The sequence below is a fragment of the Nesoenas mayeri genome (genome assembly GCF_963082525.1).
Source record: "Nesoenas mayeri genome assembly, chromosome: 8".
In the NCBI taxonomy this organism is placed as follows: domain Eukaryota; kingdom Metazoa; phylum Chordata; class Aves; order Columbiformes; family Columbidae; genus Nesoenas; species Nesoenas mayeri.
Window position 1 is genome coordinate 3591444 of NC_137554.1, and position 18225 is coordinate 3609668.

General features: G+C 37.3%; 1 protein-coding gene across 2 annotated transcripts in view; it reads left to right on the forward strand.

Moving 5' to 3' along the window:
- BRINP3 (BMP/retinoic acid inducible neural specific 3) overlaps window positions 1-16949 on the forward strand; it is a gene marked incomplete at both ends in the record, with an annotated part of 211652 nt that extends 194703 nt beyond the window's left edge. For both annotated transcript variants that reach the window (XM_080348486.1, XM_080348487.1), the window contains one exon: window positions 15833-16949. In XM_080348486.1, the coding sequence (XP_080204612.1) occupies window positions 15833-16949 (1117 nt within the window). The remainder of the gene's footprint in view (window positions 1-15832) is intronic.
- Between the last annotated feature and the right edge of the window lie 1276 nt (window positions 16950-18225).

Genomic DNA, 18225 nt, shown 5'->3' on the forward strand with positions numbered 1-18225 from the left:
AAAAGGGAGTGGGACATGGGAAATTTATGAGTCGTTTCCACTGCAAACGAGTGAAGAACTGGTTTCAGGAAAAATAAATAAATAAAAGATGACTCTCAGTGGATGCATACAGTACAGGGAAATCTGAGATTTAGGGACCCCAAATGCTTGCACTTCCAAATTTTGGATGATTTGTTTTCTTGTTTGTTTGTGTTTGTTGTTGTTGCTGCTGTTTTGTTTTAAGGTCGGTATTTGACAAGGAAAGAGGATGAAAGATGTAATGAAGTGATAGTTCTAAGTTCTCTGTGATGTGACTGCATACGACCCTTAGAATCAGCTTTGGGTTTCTTGGTCCTGGGTAGAGCATGTTTTGGGGGCAGAAGGTCTTATCCATCAATCATTTCTGAGAAAGACATCTGCTCAGGGAGAAAAATAATTGCTGCTATGTCCAATATCTGAACTAGGCATAGGCAAAAAAAATCACCTTTTATCCCTCCCCTTCTATCTTATGTGAGGACAACATGCTGCTTCCACCTTTCCCAAAAATAAGTAAGCTCTTTCATAATCGTTCTGGGTATCACAACATAAGTGATATATTTGCCCCATTGTTTGCCAAGTTTCCCAAGAAAAAAAGTTTGTAGAGCATCTTTTGTTTATGAATAACAAATGTCCCAGTGATATTTAGAGAAAAATCTGGTCACTGTTATGTGTAAGGTCTTCATAATTAGCGCTGCGTTTATTTAAGATATTGTAGCTCTGTATTCCAAGGGAATCATACATAAATGAAAAACATTTAGAAATTAAAAGGTAGTCAAGAAGAAAGTAAAAAAAAAAAATGCTTTCCAGCATTACGAAGATGGTAACTTTCTGCAGAACAGGATGAGATTTTTGGAAAAGATTATTTTTCTTCTGGATGCGGCAGTGCTAAAGCTAGGCTTCCACAGAGGGCTTTTACTTTTTTGTTCATCTGTCCTTTGCCTTGATTCCATTTTATTTGAGGTCCAGTGGTTCTGTTCCTCAAGTGGAGCTCCCTGACTCTAAGTCTTGATTCGTGCTTTAGCAAAGGGCATGGGAATTACCTACCCAAGGTATCCCCTCAGAATTCAGTGCTGCTATTTGCTGCCTGGGAACCATACTTGACTTTAGGATTACCTGAACTATAAGTACCACGATTTTCAGGTGGCAGATTATGTCTTGTTGCTTTTAAAACACATGCTAATGGGTTTGTGCTTTACATGCTTAATAGCATTAGCTGAATAGCAGCTGGCTAAAAAGCACAGACATTGTTTCCTGGTGCACATTGTAAAAGACCAAAATATAAACTATGTTTAACAGTTCAAAATCTAAAAAGTCTGTAAAACAACTTCCTTGACAACCATGCTTTACTTCAGCAGGAAATTTTAAGGAATGTCAGTAGAAAGAATCAATCAAATTGCAGATCAGTGGTACCAAAAGCAATAACCCCCTTGGCAAGCAAACAAGGCTTTCTCCCACAGCAACCGAGATTAATAACCCTTTCTTCCCCTCCTTGTAATGGTTACTTTTATCCTAACATCTTCTTCATATAGAATTTGGGAAACTGTTGAGATCCACAAGTTGCAGCATATAGTGGGATCAGAGATCATTCCATGGCACTTCAGGTTTCACATTTTCTCACCTATCTCAATTATTTGATCCTGGGAAATTATGTGGTCTTACTAGTACCCAACAAATCCTTAATTTCTGGACCTAAGGGTATAGATAGTTCATGTAAGAGTTCAAATATCCACACATGGACTGGTAGTCTATGTAGCAATTCAATCCCACGTGAAAAATAAAAATTGAAATGGTTTCCATAGAAACCAAAAATATCCAGTGGAAACTGCTAGATAGTAATAAAAGAATTCAGTCAAGTTGTATTTGAATAAATAAGGATCATTTGCAACATACTATTGTTTGCAAGGATGAGTGGTGTTCTTTGTAAATATTTTAAAAATTGTATCATTAAGCTGCAGCTTTTAGTTGAGCATGTGGTTTCTAACAGGGCTACAGGCTGATATTACAAGTATTAGTGCTATGTAAGTGGTTGATTGTGAATGCTCTGAAGTTAAAGGGATCCATTCAATTGATGCTATAATTTTTTTGTCCATAACAAGGTAAATTAAGTAGATGAAGACAGTAATAAGCATTCAGGTAATAGTAATGTTTGACAGAACTATAGTGCAATAACAGCAGTTTGCACTCCTTATATCACATACAGTTTCTCATTCTGTGAATGAGTGCTTGGCTGTTAAGAGTTAACTCCAAAATCAAACCAACAAGAAGCATTTGAGCAGGGTCAATTTTTCTTTAACTTTCCGGTAATGTCAATTCGAGCTGCAAGCGGCCTTGTGAAAAACAGTGGATTATGTGTGGATTTGGGCTCCTCAATCCGCTTGCCAGCAGAGACTGATTGTGCTGCAGAGGCAATGCAATTACTCACCAAGGTGAGAGTGTTTGTGTCGGAGCCCTGCTTACTTTCCTGGTGACAAGCCCGCTTGCCTTTGCTGTCAATCAAAAGCGCCACAGAATGGTAGCAGCTAGAGACGAAGGAAAAAGCATTAATGCACTGAGGGAAAGTGCCATAGCAAGCAGCCTGAAAAAGATCCCCCCCAGATCTCTCTGCCCCTGTAAATGCTCCTTTAATAGAAATGCTAAGTCACCTTACCCACCAAAATGCATGTAAGAGACACCTCCAAAACCCATGCAGACAGACTGTGCATTAGATAAACAGGAGAAATGGTGGATAATGTGTTTGCCTGAGGACATTAGGGCTATTTTTATGGCTACTCTTTGTTATTCAGTGGTATTCACTGTACACAGTAGGAAATCCTCTGCAGGACAGGGGGAATATTAAAGATCCAAGCTTGTACTTTATCTCGTGGATCTGCAGTTATCTGCCCTCTGTCCTCGTCATCTCTAAAAACTTTGTGAGCACATCTTACATTCTATTTCTATTATTTTTTGTCTGTTTTGCACTTAGATTGGAAACTCTTCAAGGCAAGGGCTCTTGAGGCAGGTTGGTATTTTCCATATGGACGATGTCTTCAGGCTTTTTCTGTTGTCACTGTTATTGTAAATACCATAGCAAGTAGAATATTATTTGTAGAGTATTGAGAAGAATGGATGGAATTCATTTGGGGACATCTTGGCAGTGCTGTTACCCTAGTAGTTAACTATTTAAAAAGTATCACTATGGAATTCTTCATGTTTCATGACTTGCTTCACAGTCTTAAGGTTTAACTGTCCTTTCTGAGCTTAACTCATTAAAAGTACAAAGATATTGAACTACAGGAGTTGTACAACATTGTACAAGGTAAATGTACAATATATGCATATAGGTTCCAAGATGAATGTATATGACATCCAAATACATCAAGCAAAACACAGCAAGTGGTTGCACATGGCATTTCATTCTGTAATAACTGAAGACAGCATTGCACATTTCTGCAGCTTGTGCAGCAATTTCCCTCCAGGTAACTCCCCAGAAATCAGCACGCTGCTTGCATTTCAACACAAATTTCATATCAGAAACCCCATTTAATGGAAATGCATTTTAACAGTAACATAAGCACACAGTACTCATGTTTTCTCTCGAGGTTTGGGCTGTGACTGGCAAGTTACACTACAATGATTCAGCATAGTGCTTTTTTATTTTTTTTTAAGTCATTCTCACACTGCTTCTTGTGTGCAGGACACCCTTTATAATTTCTCTGTCCCCAGTGAAAGATTCAAATTTATCTCACTTTACCATTCTTCTCCATTAATTAGAATCATCATGCCCCTAATGCCATTGTGACTCTGTTCACTTGCTTCGGTTGCAGCCCTAGAGACTGGGTTTGGGAGGACTTTTTCAGAGGATTTACGTAGTGCTTTTCTTTTATGGTTTTTTTTTTGTTTTTTTTTTTTTTTTTTTCCCCTAAGTGAAAGCATCTAGCTTTCTGAGAGGGACAGATAAATCTTTCAGAGAGAGTGTAGTGTATTAAGGAGGAGTTTGTGCTTATATATGTATATACATACACATAAATATATGTAGAAAGCAGACTAGACATCTTGTTAACAATAGACTTCCTCCAGATTCTTCAGAATCCCACAGTGCTTCTAAACAAAGCTATGTGTTAAGGATGCTACATTTCTCTTGAAACATATGTTATTGTTGGCTCTGAAATGTTATATGTCACTATGTCATTTGTCAGGAGAATATATTCTTTAACAGATTTTTTTTTTTTTTTTTCCTACAAGGAAATTGTGTCTGTTCCAATCCACTTTCGGTTATTAATGTTAATTTTCAGAAATCTTTTCCAATAGCAGCATGGTAGTTTCCCTAAGGAAGAACTTAAGAGATGAAAATATTTGTGGGTTTGATTTTATTTTCTTTTGTTTTGTTTTTAAACTATACTCCTTTAAATAATAATTGCATGGTATTAAGGAAGCTGTTCAGCATGGGGAGATTTTCTTTCTCACTTTTAGTATTATGGTTACACAAAAGCATGCAATAATGAGGAGGAGATCAACTCAACAGAATGAGATTAGATACCTAGATAAATAGTGTATCAAAAGTACTATGTTCTTTCTTTGCAACAAGACTTGTTATTTCTTCAAGATATGATTTGCAGTTGATCATTCTTATATACTTTTCTCAAGGGGAGGGGATTTGCACGCAGTCCCACTGTTACACTCCAGCATCTGTGATTTACTTTAACAGCTACCATGCTCATGCAGAAAATAAAACTATGGACAAAATGGATTGCCCCAACTATGTTTTCAAAACAAAATGTCCAGAAAAACATAGAAGAAAAATAAAAAGTAAAGTTCAATTATATATTGGTGAGATATCCTAACAACTTTGATTTTTTGACAGAGTTACAAAGTATTATACAGGAGCTAATGGCCTCTAAAACCATTTCAGTGGTGGTACATTTCACAATTCCACCTTTTCATGTGGTTCTGTCAGAACAAATTTGGAGAGGTTACCAAGAGGTGTTACATGTCCTGGCTTCTGCCACCAACAGCAGAAGCACTTGTGGCTCCTGTGGGTTTTTCTAACCAAAGTGAGTGAGTTTTACTGACAAGTGGGAAGTACAAATGTTTCAGCAATCTGCAAGAAGGATTATTCTGAATTCCATATGTAGATCTTTTTCTCTCAGCAATCATTCAACACCTGGTGGGGCACTGAAAATAGTTTTATAAGGTAAATCAATTTATCTTTGTAGCATTGTATGTATTCCAAAATAAATTTCTACACCTTCCTAAGGTGGGACTTTGGTTCTTCTCCCTCAGCTATCTCTACTAATTTTCCTTTCTTTGGAGATCAGTGTACAGAAATATTACACATTGTAGTTCAGGCTGTTGGATTGTTTGTTTTAGGAAGGCAAAAATGTCAGAAGAACAATTATATTTGCTTAATACTTTGATTATAAGCATTATTACTGTACTGTCTCTTAATTTATATTATTTACATGCAACATCTGGCCATTTATATTAATATTTTTCCTATTTATGACCATTACACAAGTGGCATCTTATTACAAGACAAACATTATTAGGTGAAATACATGCTGTTTTTGAAAATACAGCATGATACAACTTTTCTAGACAGCCTTTAATTTTCCTTCAGAAATTTAAGAACGTCCTCACATATCATGGTAGCAAAAAAACCAAACTTCTCTTCTGTAACATATTTTGTGCCTATATTAAAACTGCTCAAAGTTATAGTTATTTTAATTTTTTTTCAGTTGTTCTAACATGAGAAAAAAAAAAAAGCACAAAAAAGTACAAAAATAGCACACTGAGCTCAGAGTCTTATTTTATTTAATATCATGATAAGCGAGGTATGAATACAGGACTGAGCTTTGTATTCTTTAATTAAAACCATTACTCTTTACTGGGAGATTCTTGCTTTGGTGAAATTCTTTTGATTCTACATAATGGAAGAAAATGACAGAGTGTTGCTGTTTATACTACAGTAGTGTCTAGAGGCAACTTAATTTATAACCCAAATAGGCAAATAGTAGGAAAAAAATTAAATCACTATAAAAGGAAAAGAGTAAGTGATGTGTCCGTAGTCATGATCATACATAAAGATCATGAAGAAGCCAGGAACAGAATCCAGTTTTTCTCTACTTCCATAATTAGAGCTGTAACAAATTTTGCAGGAACAGAATCGGAATTTTTTTTTTTTTTTTTTTTTTAATTTCAATTATTTGTATCTGGGAATAAGGACGCCTAAAATAGGAACAGAGGTCTTATCTCAAAACCAGTAGGAAAATAGGAAACTATAACGGTCTTGTGCTGGTTTGACAGATACAATAATGGACTTGCCTTTAGGCTACTGGCTGTTAATGAGGCTGTGATTTTACATGTAGTAGTAAGGTTTACTTTCAGAAAAACATACAATTTATAGCTCTTTTTTTTCTGGCACTTAATCTATTTCCATATCCAAATTTGCCCCTCATCACAATTAGAACTTGGGATGCTTTCATCAGCACAGGTTTTTTTGCATTTTTAGTAAGGTTTAGAGCTACCCTAAGAATTACACTTTCACATGATTTTTTATTATCCTACAAAATATTTGAAAGCTTCCAGCTCAGAAATTATCTCCAGTCTCCAAAGCCAGAGTGTTCCTTCCCTTCAGTCCATTCATTGTTAGATCTTATGGGCAGTTAGAGAATAATTTTGGTTGGAAGAGACCCTCAAGATCATCGAGTCCAACGATACCCCACCCCTGTCCCTGCCGCATGTCCTGAGAACCTCATCTCCGTCTGTCCAGCCCTTCAGGGATGGTGACTCAATATGGTGATTCAATATGTAAACGGGGCTTATAAGAAAGATGGAGAGACACTTTTTACCGAGGCTTGTAGTGACAGAACAGAGGACAACAGTTTTACAGGGAAAGAGAGTAGATTTGGACTGGACATAAAGAAGAATTTTTTTTAGGGTGATGGTGGTGAGACAGTAGAACAGGCTCCCCAGGAAAGTTGTGGATGCCCCATCCCTGGAGACATCCCAGGCCAGGCTGGACGGGGCTCTGAGCAACCTGAGCTGGTGAAGATGTCCCTGCTCATGGCAGGGGAGCAGTGGGGGAGCTGGGAAGGTGTCTTCAGCCCAAACTGTTCTGTGATTCTGTGACTGTGTACAGTTGTGTATGTGGCATTATCATGCCCTCATTTTACCTATCTCTGTAAAAGTAGAGGGGGGTTCTACTTTCAGTTTACCCAAATTTATGACACTTCCTCAGTTTTTCTTCACACACAAAAAGCTGATTATGTTACAGGTTGTTATTTTTCTAATGCTGTTAAGGGGCATGTTAATCTGACTGTCACCAAAACATCTAGATAAATTTGTTTTTGTTTTTCCTATAATTACCCTTCAGTATACTTCTGGAAAAGTCTACCTAAAATTCCACTGAATTAATGGATAATCTGTGGCTCAAGCTGAGTTTTGCATTCATCTAGCACCAGTAACACAACTACACACATACATAGATACATAACATATGAATGTATGGGTTAGGTTTTTTTGGTTTTTTTTTTACTTGTTTGTATATTTTTTTTTTCTTTTGTGTGTGTGGCATCTTTCTTTCTCCTGTACATGAATACTCTTTATTTTTCCTGACACCTCTGATTTCTTTCATTCTGCTTTTGACACCATTAATTAATTTTACTGATATTTCCTTTATCACTGCTGCACTATAGGTTATTATTTAGTAAAGCTCTCAAAAACTTATGTTTGATTTGAACCTCTTCAAACAAATAGCTGGTACTACAAAGCAATTTTATTCCTTTTTCAATATAGCACAATGGTCATTATGATAATAACTGTGTCCAAAAAAATTGTGGGTATGTTATCTTAAAATGTTTTTTCCATAAAAATTCTTAGGTGTATGAGGCAGAAATGTCTCATAGTAGAAAAACTTTGCTATAAGAATGAAAAGGGTGCAACTTTAGCATAGTTAAAGCTACGAATCTTTGTAAATAAATTCATAACAGGCTAAGCAGAATTATCTTCTGAAACATTAAATATTGTAATGTAAAAATATTGTTTGTCAGGAATATCAGCTAACTCATGGCGGTTTTGTTCTATGTGGTGCCATAGGTTTATATGATTTAATATAGGGGCTTAATTCCTCTACTTCTCATAATACAAAGTCTATATGTAATTTAAAAGTGATATGCAGTATTGGCTTCAAAATATACAGTACAAACCTTAAGAAGGGTGGGGAATGGTGGCATGAGCACCAGAGGATAAACAATTAACACTTCCATAATGATTTCATAGCTAATTAATGTCCTTCCTCTGCATGCTGATGGGGTATTTCTAGGAAAGGCATCCCTCTAAGCAGAGGCTTTCCTTTATATGCATTTATAAAGGTATCATACTCCTTCCTTACCTCGCAGTCACTTGCCTGTTTTTCACCATGGGCCACCAAGCCAGCCCAGACATTTAGATCAGTTTAAAGTATCTGGCTCAGGTGGAGTCAGCTGTGAAATTTTAAGTTGTGAACTCAGAACAGCTGCACCACTCCTGTGTACCATCTTTGTGAGCAGGATTTGCAGCTGTCATTGAGAGTCTCACTGATGTACCTGTAACATGAGCCACAGTAAAATTATTTCGGGCATGTTTATTTGAGTGGTGCTTGCAGTACTGATTTAATTTTGTGAGGCTGAATAAACTAAAACTGATCACTCTTTTAATCCCTCGCTGTCTTTCTGGTGACTGTGCGGCTGGTAGTTGTACCCCGATTTCCAGAAGAAAAGCGCGTTCACATGAAGACCATTATCAAATTTAGTAGCAATTAATGTTCTTGTTATGAATCACAGCACAGAAACAAAGTGCTTGGAGTCTTACTTGTCCTTCCCAAGAGGTGATCCCACAAGATCAAGAGTAGGACATTTCAGAGGTGCCTTTAAGTGCATTTGTCTTTGGTGTTGCCACCTTACAGATTTATACTGGACTCAGCCTCCAAAGGAGGGAAAAATAGGTAATGGGTATTTTATTGCCTATACACTTCTTGTTAAATTGTCTTCATTTTTTTACTTAGCATCTGCCTCACTGAGTACTCATCATCTGCTACTGAGCCATCTGATGTACAACAGATGTTAAGCACTTAGTGATGCAGAGAAAGAGGTAAAAGTGTCGTATCATGATTAAATACCTGCTGCAGCTATTACATAAGGTGACCACACTGCTTTGATCTTATGTTTGATGTTACAGTGTATTGAACAAACATAAGCACATGTTTTGGATTAAACTTGCAACTGCTATTGTTCAAATAATTTTTTTTTAAAGCAAACTTATTTCATAGTCCCCCTCCCCCTCCGCCCCAAAGGGGGTGAAATACTTGAAATACTCTTTAGAATTAAGAAGTGAAGAGCCTTTCATCAAGAGGTAATGCAGTACAACTTCATATAGAATTATTTCAACTAATAAAACACTTCAGATTTATATTTCTCATTGAGGCAGTTATCATCAGAAACCTGGCTGATGTTAACTGATACATTAACTTTCACAGGTTTATCCTATTTTTTATCATGTTTATGTAATGTGAGATTATATGCCAGGCTTTCTTTACCCTGTAAGTATTCCAGCTGAAAGCATGGTAGCCAACTAATTAGTGCATCCTATGCAACGAAATGTTCAGCCATGAAAAAGTCTCATCATCCAGCAACAGCAGCCTGGTTGTCTTGTAGTATAGTAGGAAAAGGACTGAATATAGGAATGTGGAGCTGTTATTAAACCATAATTAGTTAACAATCTGGTTCCCAGTAAATTTTAAGAATTGATAAAATTTGTGGAACAGAAAAATCAATAATATTTATATTTTCATGGAACTGCCATCCTGGACTTAGCACTTATTTTGTAATTTTGTGCTGCTTTCGAAAGGTTAATTTCAATGGCTCAATATTAGTAAAAAGTTTTTTAAAAACCTCTAGAGAATTTCCATGGAGCTGTGATTCATTCTATAATTTGATAAGAAGTATCCTCTACTTATCAGGCATTTTATTTCGTTAAATGAAATATTACTTTATTTCTAAAGTAAAGTTGTGATTTCAAGTGTATGATTCACCCAAAATAGCTTTTGATTGCAGCTTATCTTGTTTTGACGTTCACTGAAGTAACTAGGAAGATTTTTGCTGGTTTCACTAGGTTTGGAAGGCAGAAGTTCTGTATCTCAGTGTTTGGAAAACTGACATATCAGGCCAGTAAATATAATTTTCCAAATCAAATAATACTGTTTGCAGTATCATTAAAAGAATAATTGGAGAGCTCTTTCAACTCTCCCATAGAAGCTAATTGTCTTAATTTATTTATTAACTTCTATAAACAAGAAGCAACTGCTCAAGATAAGCAGCCTTTGTCACTAGTCCCCCATTAACACAATGAGAATATAAATGATTAAATAAAACTGATTAAAGGTAGAATAACAGTGGGAATATGTACAGAACAATGTGGTGGGGAATAAAGTAAGAAGAATTAATTATGCCTGAAGAAAAGAATAAAAGTGTACAAAATTTTGAGAAAAGCCTCTTATTAATTTAAACATGGACTTGAGGATCTTATAGTCAGAGATTCAGATTCTGTCCCTATCAAAGTAAATAGGAGTTTTCCTTAGTGACTTCGATAGACCCCCACATATCAACCCAACTTTGAAAAACAATGAAACAATAGGAGGATACAATGAAGTCCCATAACAGAGTGATGAGCATTTTTCTTTCTGGTATCACAGCAAGGAGTAGATCTTCAATATCTCAAATGGTGAATAATGAAAAAGGGGAACTCGGAGTGTTATACTCAAGTTTGCATAGAGTACTTAGACAAACAAACACTAGTTGAGACAAATAACTTAGACAAATAAAGAATAATTTGACCTAAAATAGTAGAAAAAGGAAACCTAATCATAGAATTATAGAATCATTTAGAAAGGAAAAGACCTTTAAAATCATCAAGTCCAACCTTTAACCTAACACTGCCAAGTTCAGCTTTAAACCACATCCCTGAGAGCCTTGTCTACACAACTTTTAAATATCTCCAGGGATGGTGACTCCAGCACTGCCCTGGGCAGCCTGTTCCAATGCCCCACAACACTTTGGGGAAGAAATTGTTCCTAAATCCAACCTCAACCTCCCTGGTGCAACTTGAAGCCGTTTCCTCTGCTCCTGGCGCTTGTTCCTGGGGAGCAGAGCCCGACCCCCCTGGCTCCAAGCTCCTTTCAGGCAGTTCAGAGATCAGAAGGTCTCCCCTCAGCTCCTGTTCTCCAGCTGAACCCCCCAGGTCCCTCAGCCGCTCCCATCACACTTGTGCTCTAGCCCCTCACCAGCTCCATTCCCTTCTCTCCACTCACTCCAGCACCTCAAGGCCTTTTTTGGCATGAGGGGCCCAGAACTGCCCCCAGGATTGGCGGTTTGGCCTCCCCAGGTCCCAGCACAGGGACGGTCACTGCCCTGGGCCTGCTGGCCACACCAGTGCTGGGACCAGCCAGGATGCTGGTGGCCTCTTGGCCACCTGGGCACACGCTGGCTCATGTTCAGCCACTGGCACCAACACCCCCAGGTCCTTTTCCTCTGGGCAGCTTTTGACTTGACTGTCTTGCATCCAGTGCAGCCAAGGCTGCCATCAGCTTTCACATCCTCAACCAGTTCTTCCCTATTTATGAGTAGCAGTTCCACCAGACCATCTCCCTTACTCAGCTTGTTCAATACCTGCACAAAAATCTATCTCCAATGCATTTCTTTGCTCTCCTAGATTCTTCATGTCCTTCAGTGTTAACCCCACCTGTTACATCACTGCTGGAATGGTTGAAGTCCCCCATGAAGGTCTGAACCTGTGGTCATGTTGCTTCCTCCACGTGGTTAAGGAAGCTTTCAACCACTGTTCAGCCAGGCTTTGACCCATGGGAGGCATCTGCTTCTGACCACGCCTTTCCCTTCATGGCAGGATCCACAATTTTAAATTATCTTTTATTTCTAAGAGAATAAGAAAGCTTTCAGAATGATATTCCAGGGTGAATTTGTCTAATTACGGATGAGCGGCTTAAATAAAGTAGATATTGCTGATGTTTTACGTACTTTCACTTAATTTAGTTAATTTACCCAAGTGAAAGCAATAAATTTACAAAGAATAACAGTATTTGTTATTGACAACTTTTTTTAAAAAAATCAGCTAAGGCAGTTGATTTTATTTTTAAAAAAAGAATTTATGTTTGCAAAGTGATCAAAGACAAGTAGAACTTCTTCGTATCTCTCTGGGTAAAATCAAGTTAAAAAAAATCAGAATAAGTTAAAAATATTAGAAGGTTATTGTTTTGAACTTTATTTGGAATAAGGAGAAAACTTCCTTCCACCTCCTTCCCTCTAAAGTTCTTGGTCTCCTTGCAACCACCCATGGACAGAGATAAGCTGAATAAACTGATAACTAAGTTTTAGAATGGAAACGTACTTAATTGTGCAGCTATGTCATTTCATGCAGGCTTTCAGATTGCTGCTTCTGTCTCTTAACAAAAAAAAAAAAAGGAAGGTAGACTCATTAAAACAAAAAGAACAAAATGTGACATTACATATTTTGTTTCTTATAGTAATAGAAACAGTAGAATAGATCATTAAAAAGGAAGAAAAGTATTTTAAAGATCATTAATAAGGAAGAAAAATATTTTAAAGACCTTGTGGCTGGAGAAGTGAGTAACCCAAACCTAATCAACCCTTGCCAGTAAATTAATTTTGCTGGTTTAGTTAGGCTTATTCTAACAATAGAAAATTCTCCTCTTCCAGCAGTGCCATCTTCCTCATCAAGTATTTGCCTTTCAGTCACCTCCATGGACCAAGAGAATTCCTCCCCTGTTTTCCAAACTCCCTTCTCTTCATCAGTCTACAGTAAAGCCATGATGTCTCTTTTTTCCTTTGCTTGGCATCCTCTCCATTCCAGATATTTGTCCCATCTAACCATGCATTTCCCCAAACCCCTTCTATGTGGAAAAATGGATGTGCAGAACACTCTTTCACTTATTTCAATGCCGAATAATAAGCGGAATAATAAGCAGTAATATTATATATCCTACCCACTTTATCTAAGGGGAAGAAAAGGCAGATGAAATGTAACAGGGATCAAATTGAATCTATAAATTATCTCCCTTACCTTACGTGATGGGTTAAGCTAGGCTGGCTGACAGATGCCCACTCACCCAGCTGCTCACTCACCCACCCTCTTTAATAGGAAAGGAGAAGAAAATAAAATAAAAAATCCTGTGTGTCAAGGTAAGAACATCTGTCTGGAAACAGATGGATCTATCTGGAACCAGCTGTGTTTGGTATGGGGTGGCCCCTGGCCTCTTCTCACAGAAGGTATTCCTGTGCCTGTCCCCCACTGTCAAAATCTTTCCGGTGACGCCCAATACACATCAGTAAAGAAATATTCAAATATTCACTTCTAAAATCTATCAGAAAATATCTAAAAATAAACTCAAAAAATTCATAGCCATCTGTGCCTGAGCTTAACCTTCAAACTGTACAGAAACTTCTTTTCCGTACTAGCACAATATCAAATCCAGGCTAGTAATCTCTGCTGAAATACTAACATAGTCATGTGAATCTCTTCCACTTTGGAGCTCAGGTACCATTAGCTTTCTTCTGACTGGAATACATCATGCAAACATATCCTTTATGCTATGAACACAGTTGATGTTTTGTCTGAGTGAGCCAAGCAGATTTAATCTTTATGGATGACATTTTGTGATACACGAAAAATCTTTACAGAAAGTCTTCAAATATTTATCCTCTACTAAGATTAATTCAAAACCACAACTGTAAGATCAGAGTTGGTCTACTCAAAATGAGGTTTTCTGGAAATGTGTTCCTAATAGATGACAAAACTTCTCAAAGGCATGGACTTCTGTTCACAGGAGAAGTGGAAGAGGATGCTAAAATTCACATTTACAAACCTAATTAATATCAGCTGTTGAACACACTTAAGGTTGACACAGCAGTCGTGTGGTACCAACTGGTAGTAACAGTACAAGCAGAAAACTTGGAGATTAAAAAAGCAAATGACATGTTATTGAAATCTGCCTCATTATCTGTCCAAGGTGACAAATCAAAATAAAGTGAAAACTTTATGAAGGCTATTGTGAAGCAAATTGCATAATCCAATGCAATTGGATTGGAGGGGCGTCAAACTCATTTCACTGGAGGTCACATCAGCCTTGCAGTTGCCTTCGAAGGGGCAAATGTAATTTTAGGACTGTATAAATGTAACTACTCCTAAAAAAGAGAAAGTACACAGGAACTTCCCATTCCACCTGGGAGAGCAACAGCTTTAATGTTCTACTCAGTTTCGGAGTGACTTTTATATTGTGACATTGACCTTGCTTGTAGAACGGACATTATGATTTTTAATCAGGGAATGAAGGAATAAACTTGCCCCAAAATTTTTGCTTAATGCTGATTTTCAAATAACCATAGAGAAGAAAGTTGTTTAGGTATTCTTGTCCTGAATGTTATAATATTTGCTCATACTTCTGGAAAATACTAATAGACAATATGTGTATTAAAAACAAACAAACAAACAAACAAACAAACATTATTCCTTCCCCTAACCAAAAAAAAAAAAAAGAGAAAAAACAAACAAACAAACAAACAAAGTAACCAAAGTATACATTGAACTAATTGTGTAATTTTACTAGTCTTTATTTTCATGTTTCTGTTTCAGACTTTGAGATGCCATAGATTTTTAGTTTTAACATTTTACTTAACATATATATAGTTCAGGAAAAAAAAAAAAAAGATTTCTGAATTATTCAATGCTTAAGACAAATTCAGATATGTCAAAAAAATAATTCAGCAGTAAAAGAGACTCTTGCATTTTTGTCTTTTAAACAATTAATGAAAAGGGAAGGAACCGTATAAACGGTCATTCATGTGGCAATAATAAATCTGACTCTGCAGCAGCCAAAACAAGTTCTTGAAACTGTGCATTACTAGAATTATTAAGAACTGAAAAACACAGACAAAGAAACGAGATAATTTTTCTCTTGACTATTTCCATACAACCCTGTTGTTCCCATTGTCCTTCTAGTGGCTGTGCCTCATCAGCCTAACTGCTGGTTTCAGCACCAGTTTTCCCAGTGTGATGCAGGACATAAACTGATGTTTATAGCGAAACTAAAATGAGATGGCAAGAACATTAAAGTGATCTTTTAATTTCACCTCCAAATATGAAAAGCAAACACAGCATTCTCACACATGGCTTCCTGTAGGGATATTGTCCTACTGGAAGTCCTTTAAAGAATTAAGACTGAACCTGTCTTACTGGTGTGCATGGTCCTGTTTGCTATTCCAGGAAACCATTTTGGCTCACAGTCTATAAATCAAAGCAGTTCCAGCCAGTAACAAGAAAGCTTACAAGCTTACAAAAATCTTCATGATGAAGTAGATGGTACAGAGTTACACAGACTTAGATACATACAAAGCACCTCTCCGATGAAATAGTACGAGGAAAAATAATCTCAACAGCATAGAATTTCAAGATGTTAACTTGAAGACAATTAGGGAAAAACGGCTCTTTGTCAGTCTTCCTTGACAGAGGTGCAATGAGAACAAATACATGAACCAAATGTTCCCGTTGTGCTTATGAGTATATAAGGAATCTTTTCTTTTGTGATTTTGCATTGTTAAAAGGCAATTTATACATGTATTTATGTGACAGCAGATGCTGTCATCTGACTTTAGTGCCTTAATCTGCTACTAAAAACAGCTTTATTTTCCTCTTTCCCATATAAAATAACAAGGTTGTATTTATTGTGTGCAGGTCTCTCTTTGTGTTAAAATACATTATTTTCACGTTGCAGATCTTCCAACTATTGGCTCAACCGCATCCAGTCCTTTCTCTACTGCAATGAAAACGGCCTCCTGGGAAGCTTTTCCGAAGAGACTCACACATGCACCTGCCCTAACGATCAGGTCGCCTGCCATGGGTTCCTCCCCTGCACGGTTGGGGATGGCTCCGCGTGCCTGAGCTGCGCTCCTGACAATCGCACCCGCTGCGGGAGCTGCAACGTCGGCTACATGCTGAGCCAAGGGCTTTGCAAGCCCGAGGTGGCCGAATCAACAGAGCACTACATTGGGTTCGAGACTGACCTTCAGGATATGGAAATGAAGTATTTATTGCAGAAGACAGACCGGAGGATTGAGGTCCATGCCATTTTCATCAGCAATGACATGCGCCTCAACAGCTGGTTTGATCCTTCTTGGCGCAAGCGAATGCTCCTTACTCTTAAGAGTAACAAGTACAAGTCCAGCCTGGTCCATATGATACTGGGCCTCTCTCTTCAAATTTGCCTAACTAAAAACAGCACCTTAGAGCCCGTTCTTGCTGTTTATGTTAACCCTTTTGGGGGCAGCCACTCTGAGAGCTGGTTTATGCCTGTGAATGAAAATAATTTCCCAGACTGGGAGCGGACTAAACTGGACTTGCCCCTTCAGTGTTATAACTGGACGCTGACTCTGGGCAACAAGTGGAAGACATTTTTTGAAACTGTACACATTTATTTGAGGAGTCGAATAAAGTCAAATGGTCCAAATGGCAATGAGAGCATCTACTATGAACCTCTGGAATTTATTGATCCCTCAAGAAATCTGGGCTACATGAAAATCAACAACATTCAAGTGTTTGGCTACAGCATGCACTTTGACCCAGAAGCAATTCGGGACTTGATTTTGCAGCTAGACTACCCCTATACTCAGGGATCACAGGATTCAGCACTTTTGCAGTTGTTAGAGATAAGGGATCGTGTAAATAAACTCTCTCCACCTGGTCAACGTCGTCTAGACCTCTTCTCTTGCTTGCTCCGTCATAGACTCAAACTGTCTACCAGTGAAGTGGTGAGGATCCAATCTGCTTTGCAGGCCTTTAATGCCAAATTGCCAAACACAGTGGATTATGACACAACCAAATTATGTAGTTAACCATAAATGTGAAGCACAACACAAAACCTTGAAGGAGTTTTTACAGTGCTTTTGTGGAACAGTTTATGTTTGGAAGAGTAAATTTAAATTGTCTTTTCAATATCTGTCTTATATCAGTCAATACTGTTGGATGGCAATTTACACACATGAACTTGCTGACAATGAATATATTATACCTGCAGTTTTGGTTTATGAATGAAATAAATACTGACACCAGTCTAGAAGACATTGTACTTTTTACAATAAATTTCATTTGTAATTTTATATGTTCCGTGGCAATGCTTTTGTGCATTACATCCTCTAGAGGGAACATAGAAGGATACCAATAAAATTTTGTAGCAGAACAGTTATTAAAAAGAAATACTGTGGGATTCTTTTTTCTTACACAAAAGTAGTAACCTTGATACACTTTTGTGTGTGTTGAATACAGGAGGTGTAGTTAAAGAGAAGATAGTGATTCAAGATTTTAACAGAAACTGTAGAAAAATCAAAGCCATATTCTTAGGACATGGATATAAATGTTCATGCTGAGCTGAAGTGACAACTGTAGTGATGCTTCACTTGCTATATCTGAGACTTTCCGAAGGCATGCCCTTTTCAAGGTGTTTACTATGACATGTAGACTCCTGGAGTGGTAATATTGTGTGTTTTAGGACAGACAGGAGGTTAGAATTGTGAGATGTGCAGTAATGAGAGGTCGCATTGGCTCAATAGGAATTCGGTCAGAGGCTGTCTTTGCAACTAATGTTACTCATGTTACAAAAGGAATAACCTTTTCCAGCCAAAGTGCTTTTTGAAAGTCTTCATAATCCTTTGCTTTGCATATTTATAGAAAGAATTCAGCGCATGTATACATTAACTCCTCCCAAATACACATATTATAATATTTATCTAGAATTATCTGTTTTGAAATAGTTACTTAAATACCAAACACACTGATTAGATTCAAAGTCATTAAAAAATTTTCCCTAAAAATGCAACTGTTTAGTATGTGGATATTTTCTTCCTTAGTAAAGATAATAACCTTTTGGTGCCCTTTTACAGATGATGACAGTTATTGAAATCTTGTTCATAAAGCTGAAATTGCAAATAAATATGTCATCATCAATTAATGAAAGTAATTCATGTGGATTAAAATTAGGTTCTTCGTTATTTTACACATTCAAGCAGAAGCAAATACATCTAAGATGGCAGAAGCTGGGACTCTCAGGAAGCTTTGGTACACCTTGCAAGATAATAGTATAAATGGCTGGGCTATCAGAAATCATTGTTATTA